General features: G+C 50.9%; 5 protein-coding genes across 5 annotated transcripts; 3 read left to right on the forward strand and 2 right to left on the reverse strand.

Annotated features, from left to right (window-relative positions):
- Nucleotides 1-26: 26 nt before the first annotated feature.
- Nucleotides 27-3,774, reverse strand: BO72DRAFT_480567 (MutS family protein MSH5; the record flags this gene model as incomplete). Its single annotated transcript, XM_040947644.1, has 18 exons — nt 27-189; nt 246-384; nt 446-484; nt 562-763; nt 838-949; nt 1,022-1,103; nt 1,167-1,201; nt 1,251-1,452; nt 1,501-1,590; nt 1,640-1,736; nt 1,803-2,157; nt 2,228-2,263; nt 2,311-2,388; nt 2,442-2,835; nt 2,890-3,265; nt 3,322-3,414; nt 3,463-3,626; nt 3,707-3,774. The coding sequence occupies 18 exons, from the start codon at nt 3,772-3,774 to the stop codon at nt 91-93; spliced, it is 2,661 nt and encodes an 886-aa protein (XP_040796935.1). The 3' UTR covers nt 27-90.
- Nucleotides 3,775-3,962: 188 nt separating this feature from the next.
- Nucleotides 3,963-6,914, reverse strand: hsp78 (chaperone ATPase HSP78). Its single transcript, XM_040948083.1, has one exon. The coding sequence runs from the start codon at nt 6,528-6,530 to the stop codon at nt 4,122-4,124; it is 2,409 nt and encodes an 802-aa protein (XP_040796936.1). The 5' UTR covers nt 6,531-6,914; the 3' UTR covers nt 3,963-4,121.
- Nucleotides 6,915-7,043: 129 nt separating this feature from the next.
- Nucleotides 7,044-8,349, forward strand: BO72DRAFT_531433 (translation elongation factor 1 subunit beta). Its single transcript, XM_040950369.1, has 5 exons — nt 7,044-7,099; nt 7,175-7,214; nt 7,479-7,858; nt 7,912-8,120; nt 8,182-8,349. Exons 1-5 carry the CDS (start codon nt 7,060-7,062, stop codon nt 8,200-8,202), a joined length of 690 nt encoding a protein of 229 aa, XP_040796937.1. The 5' UTR covers nt 7,044-7,059; the 3' UTR covers nt 8,203-8,349.
- A 142-nt stretch (nt 8,350-8,491) lies between these two features.
- BO72DRAFT_452152 (membrane magnesium transporter family protein) lies at nt 8,492-9,946 on the forward strand. Its single transcript, XM_040945669.1, has 3 exons — nt 8,492-8,833; nt 8,972-9,260; nt 9,384-9,946. Exons 1-3 carry the CDS (start codon nt 8,778-8,780, stop codon nt 9,459-9,461), a joined length of 423 nt encoding a protein of 140 aa, XP_040796938.1. The 5' UTR covers nt 8,492-8,777; the 3' UTR covers nt 9,462-9,946.
- Nucleotides 9,947-13,340: 3,394 nt separating this feature from the next.
- On the forward strand, nt 13,341-14,232 carry BO72DRAFT_252755 (putative GPI anchored protein). Its single transcript, XM_040940050.1, has 3 exons — nt 13,341-13,473; nt 13,560-13,653; nt 13,712-14,232. Exons 2-3 carry the CDS (start codon nt 13,588-13,590, stop codon nt 14,015-14,017), a joined length of 372 nt encoding a protein of 123 aa, XP_040796939.1. The 5' UTR covers nt 13,341-13,473; nt 13,560-13,587; the 3' UTR covers nt 14,018-14,232.
- Nucleotides 14,233-14,757: the final 525 nt, after the last annotated feature.

Here is a 14,757-nt window from a genome sequence, read left to right on the forward strand (position 1 = left end):
CGCCTTCACTATGCTGTCAGTAGTAAGTAGTTGACTAAGGAAGGATACGTTGTTGATTGTATAGTCAAGACTATCAATCTTGTACTTCACCTACGAACCGTCAACCAATTTCATAAGCACATCCTTGACATCAATCGACTCATCATACTCCGAGAGATCCAGGGCGAGGAACTTCCTCGCGAGCGTATCCTATGATTCTCTGAGCCTCTGTCTCCTGATATAAAAGCAAGCAAAATCACACATACCGCTTGTTCCAGGACACGCATCTCCTCAGCCGAGAGCGTAGCGCAGGCCGCGATCAAGTTCTCACCACGCGCCGAGAGGGCCGCAATTTCGGTCGCCCGGTCCACAACAGCCTGACTGATACCGTTCATCGCAGCACAGCTTCATCGAATTACATCAGCATGAATTCCGGAACATGATCTCGCAATGTGGGGATGCATACACTGTTCCGAAGCTCTTATCACTTCGTCCGGGTCGGAAGCTGGTTGATAAAAAAAACCAGTATATCAGCATGCATACCCACGTATTCATGACTAAGAAAGCTGAAAAGAGGCTCACTTGTAGAGGTAGGTGATCTGGTCTTCGGTCTTGTGTGATGAGTCGGATACTTGGACCTCCATGTGTCCTAATTGTAGCTGGGGTCTGGGTCTTAGGAAGCCGTTCTCGAGGATTTCGTGGAAGTGCGTGGCAGCGATGACTTTTGGTGAGTTTTCGAGATCAAGCAGGTGTGTGAGGATACCGCAGGCTAGACCAATACCATCTATTCATATTCGCCTAGATTATCAGTTTTCTATGTCCAGCCCGATGTAGGACTTTTGGTTGAAGAGAACTGACCGTTTTCGCTGGTGCCTTTGCCGAATTCGTCAATGATTAGCAAGCTGCGGTCAGTGAGTTGCTTCAGATCGAAGGAGATTTGTTGCAGGTCGCGCATGAAAGTGCTTTGAATCTATCTCTCGCGCAGGATAGTCAGTGGGAATCCATATTAGTTTTTTCATGCAGTGGATAGGCTGGTTTGCACCTGTGAGACGCTATCTTGAGTACTTGATTTGACTATGATCTTGTCGGTTATCCCAAGCTCTGCGCTGGCTGCTGGTACGAAGCTGATCAACCATCTTAGCATTTCGCTGAATGGTCTGTCTCAAGGGGAAAAGATCTTTGCAAACCTTCCGATCTGCGCAAGGTAGGCAATCAGAGCAACCTACAGACTTAGTATCAGCTGCTCGTTTGCAAGAAGGGATCGAACGTACTTGTTTCATGTACACACTCTTTCCTGAATAGTTCGGTCCTGTCAAGAGAAGCATGCTTGAGCCATGCTCTTCATTTATCCCATCGGGGTTGTCTTGGCATGTCTGACTCGATGAAATGGCTAGGCAATCTGATGGGTTTCCACCCACCAAATAGGTGTCGTTGGGCACGTAAGAGGAAACCGTCAACTCCTGCAAGATGTGCCTTCTGCGATGTTAGACCCTTTATATGAATCACAAGTGGCTTACTTACCGACCACCTCTGATCTTGATGATGTTTTCCGGCACCATTTTAGGGCAGACGAGCTTATAAAAACTTGCTGCTTGAGCCATTGCAAGGAGGCTATGAGCTTAGTGACACGTCAAGCCCGTACAGCGGGGACAAGAGATACCTATCAAGCTGGCCACATATGTCAGACGCCTCGAGCAGATATCTTTCATACCGGAGCAATCTCTGCGCGAGATCGTACACTATCTCGATCTCCTTTTCTGGTAAGAATTCAAGAGCGTTAGAACCCACGTTGTGAGCAAGTATAAAGACGAAGCGCGCCGTACCGCATATGAGGCCATATATATCGCCTAGTTTCTCATCCAATTCTCTCATTCTAAAGTCTTTGAAGTAAGCCCGGTTCTCTGTGAAGAACATGAGATCCCATTCCTCTTCTGGACCCCTGTAAGCGGCATCACCCGCCTGGTTCAATGGTATCGCGATGTTGAAGCCGAGCTGGGGGAAATAGATAACATTCACATCGATGTCATAGAACTCGGGAATCTCCCCAGCAATCTCTATGGCGATCTTTTTGAGCAAGCTGTTGAGCCCATCATAATTGTCTTTCATTCGGTCGAGTGCTCGGTCGATCCCCGGCTTTACGACCGTTCTTCCTTGTTCCTCCGAGCTATCTATGTCGACCTTCGAAGCATTAGCCAAGGCTAACAAAAGAATGTGCACGACTTACAATTTCCTGAATCATTCTTCCCACCCTGTATAGCTGAGCTGATTCGAAGACACGAATAGCCTAAGCCTTATTAGCAGAGGTGCCATTGAGCCGAATATCCGACTGACCCGCTGATGTAGGGCTAATCCATCAGCACCAGCACTTTCTCTCAAGGCATCATATATGTCGATGCCATAGAAAGCAAACTGTCTCGAGTAAGCATTGATATGAAAAATGAGCACTGCGCATTATGACATACGGCCAGCAAAGAAGCCCAAACCGTCGTTTTGAAACCCATGACTTTTCCACTACCTGTCTCGATGCCCTTGCGCAGGTTCACCATGACATAGCGCAAGTTCTTGATGTGCTTGAAACTCTTGGTCAATTTCTCCAGAGAGTTGTAATTGTCGGCTCTTAGGTAAAGGCCAATCAGGGCGTGTCGTTCCTGGATGACATCAACATCTACACTAGGACGAAGAAACATTTGCTTCAGTCGATTCTTGCCCTGGGGTGTACGCGCGAAGCGCTGAAACAGACCATAGACCGATAGACCCTCTTTGGAGAAATTGGACTTTCTGCCTTGGTTCACGATGCTAGGATGGGATTCTGACTCCATGATCTGCAGCGATGAGAGAGTCCTCTTGTTAACGAACCTTTACTGCCATTAGATCCTGAGCCCAGAACACAAGCCAGGCCCCATCACTCACATCGTTCCCAGCAAGCTGAACATCTCCACAGATGTCACCTGATAGGTCTCCGAAGCTTGATCGGTGGCTACAGAGGCAGAGGTTCTTCGCCGCTGCAAGTGCATGAGGAGAGCGCCCGCGCAGCCGATAGTCACCGTGTTTTCCACCTCGATCGAGCTCGATATGTGCAGCAGCTTGCCTTCCTGCAGGGTGAAGTCCAGGCTCTCGGAATCTATCTGTTCACTGTCAGCGAACCCATTGTGTGGCACGAGGAACCGTATCCATTGCTCGTGCTTCGAGGATATCCCCAGAGCCACCAGCTTATTCTTTGCGTTCTCGTAGCCGAATTCCTGCGATGGGCGGATGTCTAGCTGGAATGGGAGTAAAGACCCGCTCTCTGCACAGTGAAGCTTTATTAGACCTCTGAGGGGTTGATCTGTGCTCCTAACATACCGCTGTCTGGATCGATCATTTGTCTATCTTGGAGGGCGTTGTGGTCCACTCGAGGTGAGAGCAGAAGCATCGTAGGGCTGGTCTGAAGAATTACTGGTATATTGTCAGCCTGCTAAACTCGTCAAAAAGGACAATACCTACAGCTGTCGATGACTTCGGAGTCTGAGTGTCGTAAGTCTCCCAGCAAGTAGAGCTTCTCTTCTCGGACAGAGTAGTAGGAGCATCCCACAGTTCCAGATTCCCGACTATCGATGGCTACGATGACTTGATCTAATTCATCGTCGGCTGCTTGCAAGGACAGATCACTATCAAGAAGATTCTGTCGTGCTTGCGTTGCTTCGTGTGGAGATTGTGGACTGGGCTGCAGGATGCTGGGTTGGCGCACACGCTGTGAGGAGCCATGCGTTGCCAGCCTGGCGTTGTTGGTAGAGCCCTGGGAAAATACAGACTCATAGATAGTGCGCCTTCTTTTCACGGAAGATCTCATCATCGTGCCGAAGTCGAGGTTGAGGTAATCCGGATTGGGTACGTTTGCAGAGGTCTTGACCCATGGAGTAGTAGCGCGAAGCCATCTCACAAATAGCTTCAGCCTAAGGCATCCAACTACAACAACTATGGTACTGAGATTTTTTAAGTTAGTTGCAGCGCATTTACATTCAATTCATGTTATATGGTACATTGATGCTATAGTACATTATAGAGGAGACATGAGAAATATCAATCGGCAAGTCAGATATCCAGCCAACCTTGCGCCAAGAACCGTACATCATGATCAACATGAGTTAAGAGATAATCATTGCTTAAGCATTTTCAGCTTTTGCTTCCGGGGCAGCCTCCGCAGTAATGGCTAGCCCATTCTTTTCTTCATTGAAAGAAACGCGGGCAGTCTGGCCAGCCGTGACCTCGCCACGGATGATCTTATCGGCCAGCCTGTTGCCAATTTCCTTGGCAATGAGACGATTAAGAGGACGAGCACCATACTTGGGGTCATAACCCTTCTCACATAGCCAGTCCTTAATCTCGTCGTCGACCTTGAGAACCATACGTCGATCATCAAGTCTCGATTGGAGCTCCTTGATTCTGATGTCGACAATGTCTCTCAAAGCTTCGCGGGACAGTCTCTTGAAAATGATGAACTCGTCAATACGGTTGAGGAACTCTGGTGGGTAAGCAGACTGCACAACATCCATGACCGATTTCTTAACCTCGGGAGAAAGCTCTGCGCTTCCTGTATCCTTGGAAGAGTACGACGGGTCGGCTCCCACCAGGATTTCGGCACCAAGGTTCGAAGTAAGAACAATGAGGGTGTTCCTGAAGTCAACCTTGTGGCCTTGAGCATCCGTCAAGAAGCCCTCATCGAGGACCTGCAACAAAAGAGCGGAAATGTCACGGTGGGCCTTTTCGAACTCATCAAAGAGCAGCACTGCGTACGGCTTGCGTCGGACAGCTTCCGTCAGCTGGCCGGCATCGTCGTAGCCCACATAACCAGCAGGAGAGCCGATCAAGCGACTGATAGTATGCTTCTCTTGGAACTCGCTCATATCAAACCGTACAACGGCGGTTTCGGTCGAGAACAGGAATTCGGCCATCTTCTTGCAGAGCTCGGTCTTTCCAACGCCGGTGGGTCCAAGGAACATGAACGAGGCTAGAGGGCGATTCTCCCCGCTAAGGCCGGCTCGCTGCATGCGAACTGCATTAGCGACTGCAGAAAGCGCCTCGTCCTGGCCACGCACTGACTGACGTAGCGTGTCCTCCATGCGGATGAGTTTCTCGACTTCACCAGCCATGAGCTTGTTAACGGGGATACCAGTTGTCCGTGAAACGACATTTCCAATATCGTCGGCAGTGACTGAGTCGTGGATGAGGCTAGACGAAGTGCCGGCTGTTGCTTCATCTCCTTCTTTGGGTAGCTTGGCTTCAAGACTGGGGATAGTGGCATATCTCAGTTCACCAGCTTTGGCGAAATTTCCCTCTCTTTGGGCCTGCTCCAACTCGAACCGTGCTCGCTCTAGCTCTTCTTTGACACGTTTAAGCTCTTCGATTTCAGCTTTCTCCTTCTCCCAGATCTTAGTCAGCCTTTCCGCTTCCTCCTGCTTGGCTTTCAGATCTTCCTGTAGCTTCTCGCGCCTTTCACGGCTGCTGACGTCGGTTTCTTTGCGAAGAGATTCCAACTCAATCTGAATGGTGGTAATGTCGCGATCCAATTCTCTGATCACATCCGGCTTCGATTCCTGCTGCAGTCGCAAGGCCGAAGCTGCTTCATCCACCAAGTCGATGGCCTTGTCTGGCAGGAAACGATCGGTAATGTAGCGGTTGCTGTACGTTGCGGCGGCCACTAATGCGCCGTCGGTGATCCGTACACCATGGTGGACTTCATACTTGTTCTTAATACCGCGTAGAATGGAGATTGTTGCAGCGACCGATGGCTCGCCGACTTGGATCGGCTGGAAACGTCTGGCAAGGGCCACATCTTTCTCGATCAAGCGGTACTCGTTTAGGGTGGTGGCTCCGCAGCACTGGAGCTCTCCTCTCGACAGTGCTGGCTTCAGAAGGTTGCTGGCATCGATACTGCCTTCGGCCTTACCAAGTCCCAGCAGAGTGTGCAACTCATCGATGAAGAGAATCACGCCGCCTTGCGCCTCCTCGACCTCCTTCAGGACAGATTTCAAACGTTCCTCGAAATCACCTCTGAATTTGGCACCTGCGATGAGGGAACCCAGATCCAAGGAGATAACACGCTTGTCCTTGATACTTTCGGGGACATCTCCTTGAACAATGCGCTGGGCCAAACCTTCCAAGACCGCGGTTTTACCAGTGCCTGCAGCTCCGATGAGGACAGGGTTGTTTTTTGTCCGCCTGGAGAGGACCTGGATGGTGCGATGAATTTCAGCATCTCGTCCAATGACGGGGTCGAGTTTGCCCGCTTTGGCTTTAGCAGTAAGATCTACACCGAATTGTTCCAATGCCGACTTCTCGGGTTCGCCACCGAGGTTCATCCGATGCGTGCCTCCTGGGGGATGAGGCCGGCCATTGGCATAGTTGCGCGAGGGTATTATCGAGCGAGGATTGTGAAGACTGGTGGTGCTTGATAAGGTTGGTAATAGTCTAGTGCGACGTAAAGCTTGGGACGGTTGAAGGATCCGGTTCGATGACGATAGAGTCGAGGGTCGGAGCCACCGACCTCGGGATAGCTGCAGTCTTGCCGACATGGTCGAGATCAGACCGTGTAGAGGATTTAAGCTCAAGACAAGCTTCAATCTGTGTGTTTCGACTGTAGAATATGGTCTATATGTTGGATTTCGCGATCAGTCACAAAGGGTGCATCACCACGACTATATAGCCGGTTGCCCCCCAACGTCGCGAGTGTTCTCGAAGGCTCCACCTGGGTGAGGAAGTGAGTGACGGTGAGTGGCGGAAGCTCCCCGAACTGGACCAGCCTTTCCCAGACTTTGGAAGGTCGCTTTGCGGGCTTTCTTCCAAGCTCTTCGAATCCGTCCACCGTCAAGATCACGTGTAGCCCCAAAAGGAGGGGCGCTGTGGGCGTCGCCCGAAAAATTTCGACCTCTCAGGCAGGGCCCTGGAGGGTGGAAGGTGGAAAGGTGGAAAATTGAAAAAAAATTACTTCAGAACACCTTTCCCCTCCTTCTCCTCCTCCTCCTATTTATTCCCTCCTTCTCCCCTCCCCCTCCTTTTTTTCTTCTTCTTACACCACACTCTTCACATACACATACCTTCACAATGGGTTTCACTGACTTCGTTTCCGACGCCGGCCTCACCCGTATGTCATTCCCTACGTCTTTTTCTTCCTTTCTGTCCCTTTCTGTCTCTAGCAGTCACTAATTGTGCCCCTCAGTCGCCAACAACTACCTGGCTTCCCGGAGCTACATTGTTGGGTAAGGCACTCTTGATGATGTTTACCCCTCTTTCCCCTTCTTGTTCAAGGCTTTTTTCCTTGTTTGTATGATGAAAACAAATTGGTCCGTGTTTATGAGGCGGCTTAAGACCCCGCTGCAAGATTACACAACAATGCGAGCAATCGCGCTTCTGATTACTTGGAAAACCTTTTCATTTTGTTGCATTTTCTGCCTGAATTGACTTTTCAACCCATCGACACCTTGTTGTACCATGATGATGGACTTTGGCTAACTCCATTCAAGCGATGCTCCCTCCCAGGCCGATGTCGTGACCTTCAAGGCTTTCTCCGGTGCTCCTGACGCCGAGAAGTACCCCCACGTTGCCCGCTGGTACAAGCACATCGCCTCCTACGAGGCTGAGTTCTCCACTCTCCCCGGTGATGCCTCCAAGGAGTACACCACCTACGGCCCTGAGGCCACCGAGCTCCCCACCAACCCCAAGGACAAGCCCGCTGCTGAGGATGACGACATGGACCTCTTCGGCTCCGATGAGGATGAGGAGGAGGACGCCGAGGCCGTCAAGGAGCGTGAGGCTCGTCTTGCTGAGTACAAGAAGAAGAAGGAGGCCAAGGGCCCCAAGCCCGCCGCCAAGTCCATCGTGACCCTGGACGTCAAGCCCTGGGGTATGTTCTACCATTATTTGACCACCAAAAATGCAGCTACTAACCAGGAACAGATGATGAGACCGACATCCAGCAGATGGAGGCCAACGTCCGTGCCATTGAGATGGACGGTCTCGTCTGGGGTGCTTCCAAGTTCGTTCCCGTTGGTTTCGGTATCAAGAAACTCCAGATCAACCTTGTCGTTGAGGACGAGAAGGTCTCTCTGGATGAGCTCCAGCAGCAGATCGAGGAGGACGAGGACCACGTCCAGTCCACCGATGTTGTAAGTTTTATCACTTTCAGCCCTACTCACCTCGCGTCGGTACTAACTTGCTACCCTACAGGCTGCCATGCAGAAGCTGTAAATGATTCTTGATGAACTAAACCCTATGGTGTGACGATGGATTATTTGATGTTATTCCACGGGAATTTACTGTCATGACCTTGAATAAATAAATAAAAGCCGCCTCGATTGGCGTGACGAATAATAAAAAAATCACAAAATTATACCCAATTCACTTTTGTCTCTTGCGTGATTAGTAGCGCGTAGTCATTGCCCCTCAGTTTAACCCCTCATCAGCCAACACCCGTAGACAGCTGCAAGCTAGCTGCGAAGCCGAGCCAATGCGTACTAGGTAGCGAGCAAGCAAAAGGTCAATGCTGCCCAATCTCGTGGGGCCGTTATCAATTCAGACATGTGCAGCCACCGTACGGAGTAGTAGCCCATCGCAACTTGGAAGAGCCCGCGGGCGCTAGGCTTGCTTGCAGTCCAGGTCATTCCGGTCCACCGTACCAACCACCTCCGCAGGTCCGATACCGATACACCAGAGCAATTAGAAGCTACTACCTTATTGACTATATTGCACTCAGTTGACCTCCTCTTGCAATTTATCAAGCCGGGACAACAAGCTCCCAACCATCCTCCCAATCCACCAGCAGAATGGGATTCTTCTCCCGCCTCCTCACCCTATTCGGGTTGGTCTTGCTTGCCCATGCGTAAGTCCAGCATCATGCATACAACCCACCACGATCCTATACCCTCGTCTTCACAAACAACACCTTCAGAAACCCCCTCCCCTCCCCATATCTTCCCCTAAACATCATCCCCAAAGCTAATACCCCCCGGAAACACAGAGGCTACTCCGCCCACGAACACACCCTCCTCACCAGCAGCACCAGCAGCTCCCGCCTCAACCCGCTCCACTCTACCACCACCACCACCACAACAACCACGCACCTCCCGCCGGACATCATCATCGAAGCCCTGGTGTCCTTGATCGTCGTCTCCGTGGGCCTCGTCCTGGGCACCGAGAAACTCAAACCCATCAGCTGGAGCGAATGGGCGGGCCAGATCGAGCGCGAGGGGAAAGGGCGCCATCCGTATCGGCGGTTGGAGGAGCGGTATGGGTTTTGGGATGTCAGGGTATGTGCTTTTTTCCTTGTGTGTTCTGGGGGAGGGGGGATTGTCTGCGGAGGCTTTGGGTGAGGGCGAGGGTGAGGATTGGGAGAATCTGGCAATGGCTAATGATGATTGTTGGGTGTATAGGCGAAGAGAAAGGAGTTTGCGGATTGGATCCGGGGCACGGACTTGGGGGAGGTGGTTGAGGAAGTTGAGAAGAAATGATGCCCTGTCTCTGGGTTGTTGTGAGGTGGATGGGATTGGGCTGGGCTTGTGGGGGAGGTTGTGTTCCCTCGGGATCAAGCAAAAGGCATGGTCTGGGTAGGTAGATTAGGGAAGAGGGTTATTGTATATTATGGTTTCTTGCCTAGGAGTAATCGAGGGTCGTGTGGTTGGTTTGCCGGTTTCTTGGTGTTCGATGGGCTGGTTTCTATACGGGGCTACTGTGCTGTCCCTAGGCTTGGTTTGATGGAGTTGAGGCTGGACTGGTGAGCTGGGATGGGTTTGTTTCTTCTCTTCTCTGCTGAGCAGTTAGCTGAGAACTTCAAGGCTTCTTGACTTACTATCCCGGGCAGAGGAGAGGCGTGCGAGCACTTTACTTTGTATATGTCTACGTGCTTCCCCCCCCCGGGCGCCAGTCGACGCCCAGATTCATCCTATAAGCGCCTCAAGCCTGCCTCAAACCGAATACGCACTCCCTCGATTCTTCCAGAAGTTGAACCAGCCATGTTCGACTCAAATTTCCATCTCACGGACATGCTCAAACACCGTGTGGTTTCATCAGTACGAACCCAATTCTGTGTTTCAGTCATAGCCCCTGGGGAAGACCGGGAGAGGAACGTGGTCCGTATCGTTCCTCCAAGAACCGGTGGTCTACGCTTCTTGTCCTCGTAATGCTGCTGGCTGCATGCAAAACATTCCACGACCATTCTCGAGTTAAACTTGACGATCGGTTTCATGACATGCAGATACAAAACCCTGGCCCTGTGGCCAAGGTATCTCGAGTCCGGGGCGGGGAGGTCCAGAGTATCGGGATGTACGGGGTTTGTTTGAAATGGTTCTGGGTACGGAAGTGGATGTTTGAGTATCAGATACTGGGGATACGGGCTTGAAGGAGTCGAGTCTGGTATTTCGGATGTAGGTTGAGACAATGACGCGCGCTGGGGGTTGTCTGTAGTCTTTGTGCGGGAGATCTCTGGGCGAGACAAGATACAAGATATGCGTCAGAGTTCATGTTCTCTTATCGTCGTGGATTATGGGCAAATGTATGAATATGAATGAGTTTGCAAACACCAGCGTCCTCTGTATCTCCTATACTCATCCTGTTCTAGTCGGGATGTGTTGTTTCTATCTGTGCTATATAACCGAGTCGAACGACTGGTTGAGGCACAGCAAGTCAATCAAGAGATCCGAATAAATGCACATGAGTTCTGTCGACAACTCCTCAAGGCTGGAAGCAGCAATCTCCACGGGGAAAGAAGTACCCTTTTGACCCCAAAGTGTCATGTGGCCGGCTAGCCAGTCTGTTCAGGGTGCAGTGGATGGAGATCTGGGCCACTTTTGTTCGTATCCCAAGACGGACAGGAGGAAACCTACCCAATGAAGTCCATGAATAAGCCTTGTATTTGGCCGAGTGGGGGAAGGGCAATGAGGAAATAAGCGCAGCGGTCCAGGACGGCACAGCGGCAGAACCAAAGTGATCGGGCCTTGCTCGTCTAAGACATATCACGACAATGGGGAGGGTTACAAAGTACGGAGTACGGAGCACAGAACGGAGTATGGGTGGGAAAGAGAACAAGCAAGTGGGAATTATGCTCGAATGTCCGGGGAATAGTGCGCAATGATTCGGAGGAAAAAGACAAAGGAACTGAGTCGAGAACAATCTTACTTCTCTCGCACTCACTCTCTTCCGAGGTATTCGCTGGCACTCCTTCGCATCTCGAATGGTGAAGAATCAAAAAGCAACCACACCGTACGGAGTCCCAGCCACCGCTCTCTGATCTTGCAGCCGGCTTCAGGTTCAAGCTGAGGCCTCCCTCGATCGAAGCTCGACTCATTAATGATTGGCTGCCGTCCGCCCAAGCGCAAATTAGTCCAAATTAGCGACATCGGGCGGAAAAGGCGCTCCACCGCAGTCCTGGGGTATCACAGTCATACATTATCCACCGAACTTGGCCTGATGAGACAAGGGCGGGATGAGACAAGAATCGCTTAACTACTGAGTAATTGAAGGGTCTGAAGACTGAAATCCTTAATTTGCATGGTGACCGCCTTGCCAGCCGGGCCAAAATCTTGTCTTTTCCTCCGTGCTGCCATTCGCATTTGTAGCCTTTGACCACTGCTATTGCAAGAATGGGAGTAATCGAAACATGCTGACTCCTGTGAGAGCAAGCATCCTTGCATCGCATTTGGAAAATGTGATTTGCCTGGCCGGAGATTTTGTCACCCCTGATACGACCGGCGTACCTTACGGTAGACTGTTCTGGCCCTAGTGTCTCGAATTGGCGGATCGACAAGAGACCCCCCCCCGGGTCATGCACATTGCTCTTGGGCAATGGACATAGACTACGACAGCCCACTCAACCAGCTGCTTCTGTAGATGCAGGAGAAAAGGAGCTGTTGTTATGCTCTTGGCACCCCAGTTGTGGTGTCAGACTCATTTCCTTCTTGCTCCTTGGCTTCTCCATCCCCAGACTAGAAGGATCATAGGATGAGACAGACAGTAGACTTTCATTTGAGGGTATGCAATTGTTAGAATCGCAATACCGTAGTGTACGCCCTTGCAAGGGATCGTAATGATCTTACGTCAGTGCTGAATGTGAGGATTGAGGATGAGGCGTCTTTTGGCAGTCGTTACGTGGACCGCGTCAGTGGCAGCGATAGTGTACTGGTATAGGATGGGTTTTGGGTAAACTCGGTGGGAGGCTCAAGAGCTTGTGATGCTGAAGAGAATTCGGTCCAGTCACCGGACGCGCGGTTCGGAGCGCGGTCTGCTGGGTGCAGCACCAGACATGGAGTCTAGTCTACTTCCTGTGGTCTCACCACCCGAGGCAGAGAGGGAGGCAGAGAAGAGGGGCGAGAATCCATCATCGGCTAGACCCGCGTTGCGGTCCACGGGTGCTGTGCCCGTTGGGGGGTCGCTAATTAAGAGGCTGGTCAAATCTACAGACTGTGGTCAAGAGGATCAAGTGGTGAGTTACACTAACCTAGCACTGCACTTCGGATGGAACGGTTCAGTTTAGAGTGCATGCAGATGAGGGGTGTACTGTACAGTAGTAGGAAAAATAGAAATGGATGGCTGGGATGTAGTAGGAATCGGCCCATGCGAGGATTGCATTTGGTGTTGTCTTCGTAAGGATGGATCCATTCACCATGTGCTTTGTTGCTGAGGGTGGAAAGTTTAGTCGAAGACTTTCGAATAGGAAGCTTAATACCTACTCAAAAATAATAAATTACTATTCTGGTGAGGTTGGGTTGGTTCAATCATCAATGCATCTCACCACCGTCGCCCATGGATAGATCGGCGGGACAAGCCTTCTATTGGCGGGGCCAGCCCTGGGCGACAGGCTGTGACCGCCAAAAATAGTAAAAATAGCAGGAGGCATACGCAAACCTCCTTCCTGCCGTGGTTCGTATATGAATTCTTTTCCACTGTCTGTCTGCAGTCTAATGGAGTCTAATGGTTGTCTCCCGTCTCGTCTCCGTCTTTAGTCCGACTTTAGTGGTTTTAGTCGCAATGGTGTGTTCGATGTGTGATGGGCAAGTAGACTTGGCATTGGTTGCCCGAGACAGTAGTACGTACTCTGTCTCGCCCGCCTCTTTCTCCAGCCCGCCTTAACCACCCACTCCTACTAAGCACAGTATATTCAAGCACTTGGAAAGACGGAGTACCTAGGCAGAGCCACAAGAAAGTGAGCAACGATGCTGAGCCGTCGGGCTTGGCCTGAGTGGATCTAACCATCTTTCATTGCCACTACTAGGAGGTGCAGACACTGGATAGGGCTGATTGTGACAAGAAAGAAACCGAAAATAATAATAATAATAACAAAAAAAAAGGAACATGGATTATTCCTTCATTGTCTTATTGCGACGGCACCTGGCCCCGGCCTTTCTGCGCTGTCCCCTGCCTCCGGTCTATTTAAGGGATGCCCCTGCGCCTGTCATCCTCTCTGTCCCTTTTTCTTTCTCAAGTGATATAAAGTAACCCCCACGGTCGTTTCCTTTCGAGGCCTCACCCATTCGCTTCAATCGCTACCTGCTTCCAGAGACATTCGCTTGTGACTCTTGATCGATCTTCATACTCCGCCTCCACAATCGCTCCACCCGATCTAACCTACCTTCCACTATCACAATGCGTTACTCTATCTTCCTGGTGGCTTTCGGCGCTCTCGCCGCTGCTCAGTCCTCTGCTGTCGTGGTAAGCAAGCATTCTCTCCTGTATCTACAAAACAACAATAGTGCTGACATGAAGCTAGGCTCCCTCTCAGCCCGCTGCTGTGACCTCCCAGCCTGTCATCCCCACCCAAGGCTCCCTCCCCGCCGGTGCTTCTAGCGCTGTCATTGGCTCCAGCGCTCCTGCGTCGTCCTTCTCGACGGTGAAGACCAAGACCACCACCGCTAAAACCGAGTCTTCCACCTCCACCAAGACCTCCTCCTCTTCCTCCCAGACCAGCGGCTCCAGCAGCACCAGCACCTCTGAGGGTGCCGGTGTACCTCTCGCCACCATGGCTCCTATGGGTCTGTCCGTGGTGGCCGGTGCCGCCATTGCTGCCCTCTTGTAAAAGGGGCCGGCAATACCCTCCCATCGTCAATGGTCTAAGACATCTTCCGCTTCGATGAGTCGCACCAGGCATCGACTTGTGTAGCGTGTTTACAGCTATTAAGTCTGGCGAAACGAGGTCGAAAATAACCTGAATATATGACCGGTTCTTGGTCGGAGGAACTTGTACCACTGATGGGAAGACTGTTTTTCTGTGTTTGATTATTTCTCATTCCCCCTCCCTGTTTGATGTCAAGGCCGATCCTTGTTCACCAAAGTTGCATGACTGCGGCGTACATAAGAGCTTTTGATTTTTTTTTCTAGTAATTTTTAATTGCTTAATGAGTACATGGTAAATACACAAGACAATAATTCTCTCTCAGCAGGTTTTGGCCAATTTGTACATTAGACTCTTGCAGTTGAGTCCACCCCATGTTTTCACAGCAGCCATATAGGATAACGGAAAGATCAAATCTATCTTTTGGTGACGTACGTGAGCATTGTATCTGAGTTGTCCACGAATTCCATTCATAGGTCCTGACGGCCTAACTCCGTCTCCAGATATACAGAAATCGGACGAGAAGATAGAAGGAGATGTAGTCCAATGCTTTGAAGTCGTTGAAATAGTCAATGGCACTTCGATCGATAGTCTACAGTAAATTATGGAGACTCCTCCACTTGTCCAGCTGTTCAAGAGGCCCGGGAGGTGGTCCGCACTCGCCCCTATCCCAATCGGGACTCCTTACCTCATTCAATTACACT

The sequence above is a fragment of the Aspergillus fijiensis genome, assembly GCF_003184825.1.
Source record: "Aspergillus fijiensis CBS 313.89 unplaced genomic scaffold BO72scaffold_66, whole genome shotgun sequence".
Classification (NCBI taxonomy): domain Eukaryota; kingdom Fungi; phylum Ascomycota; class Eurotiomycetes; order Eurotiales; family Aspergillaceae; genus Aspergillus; species Aspergillus fijiensis.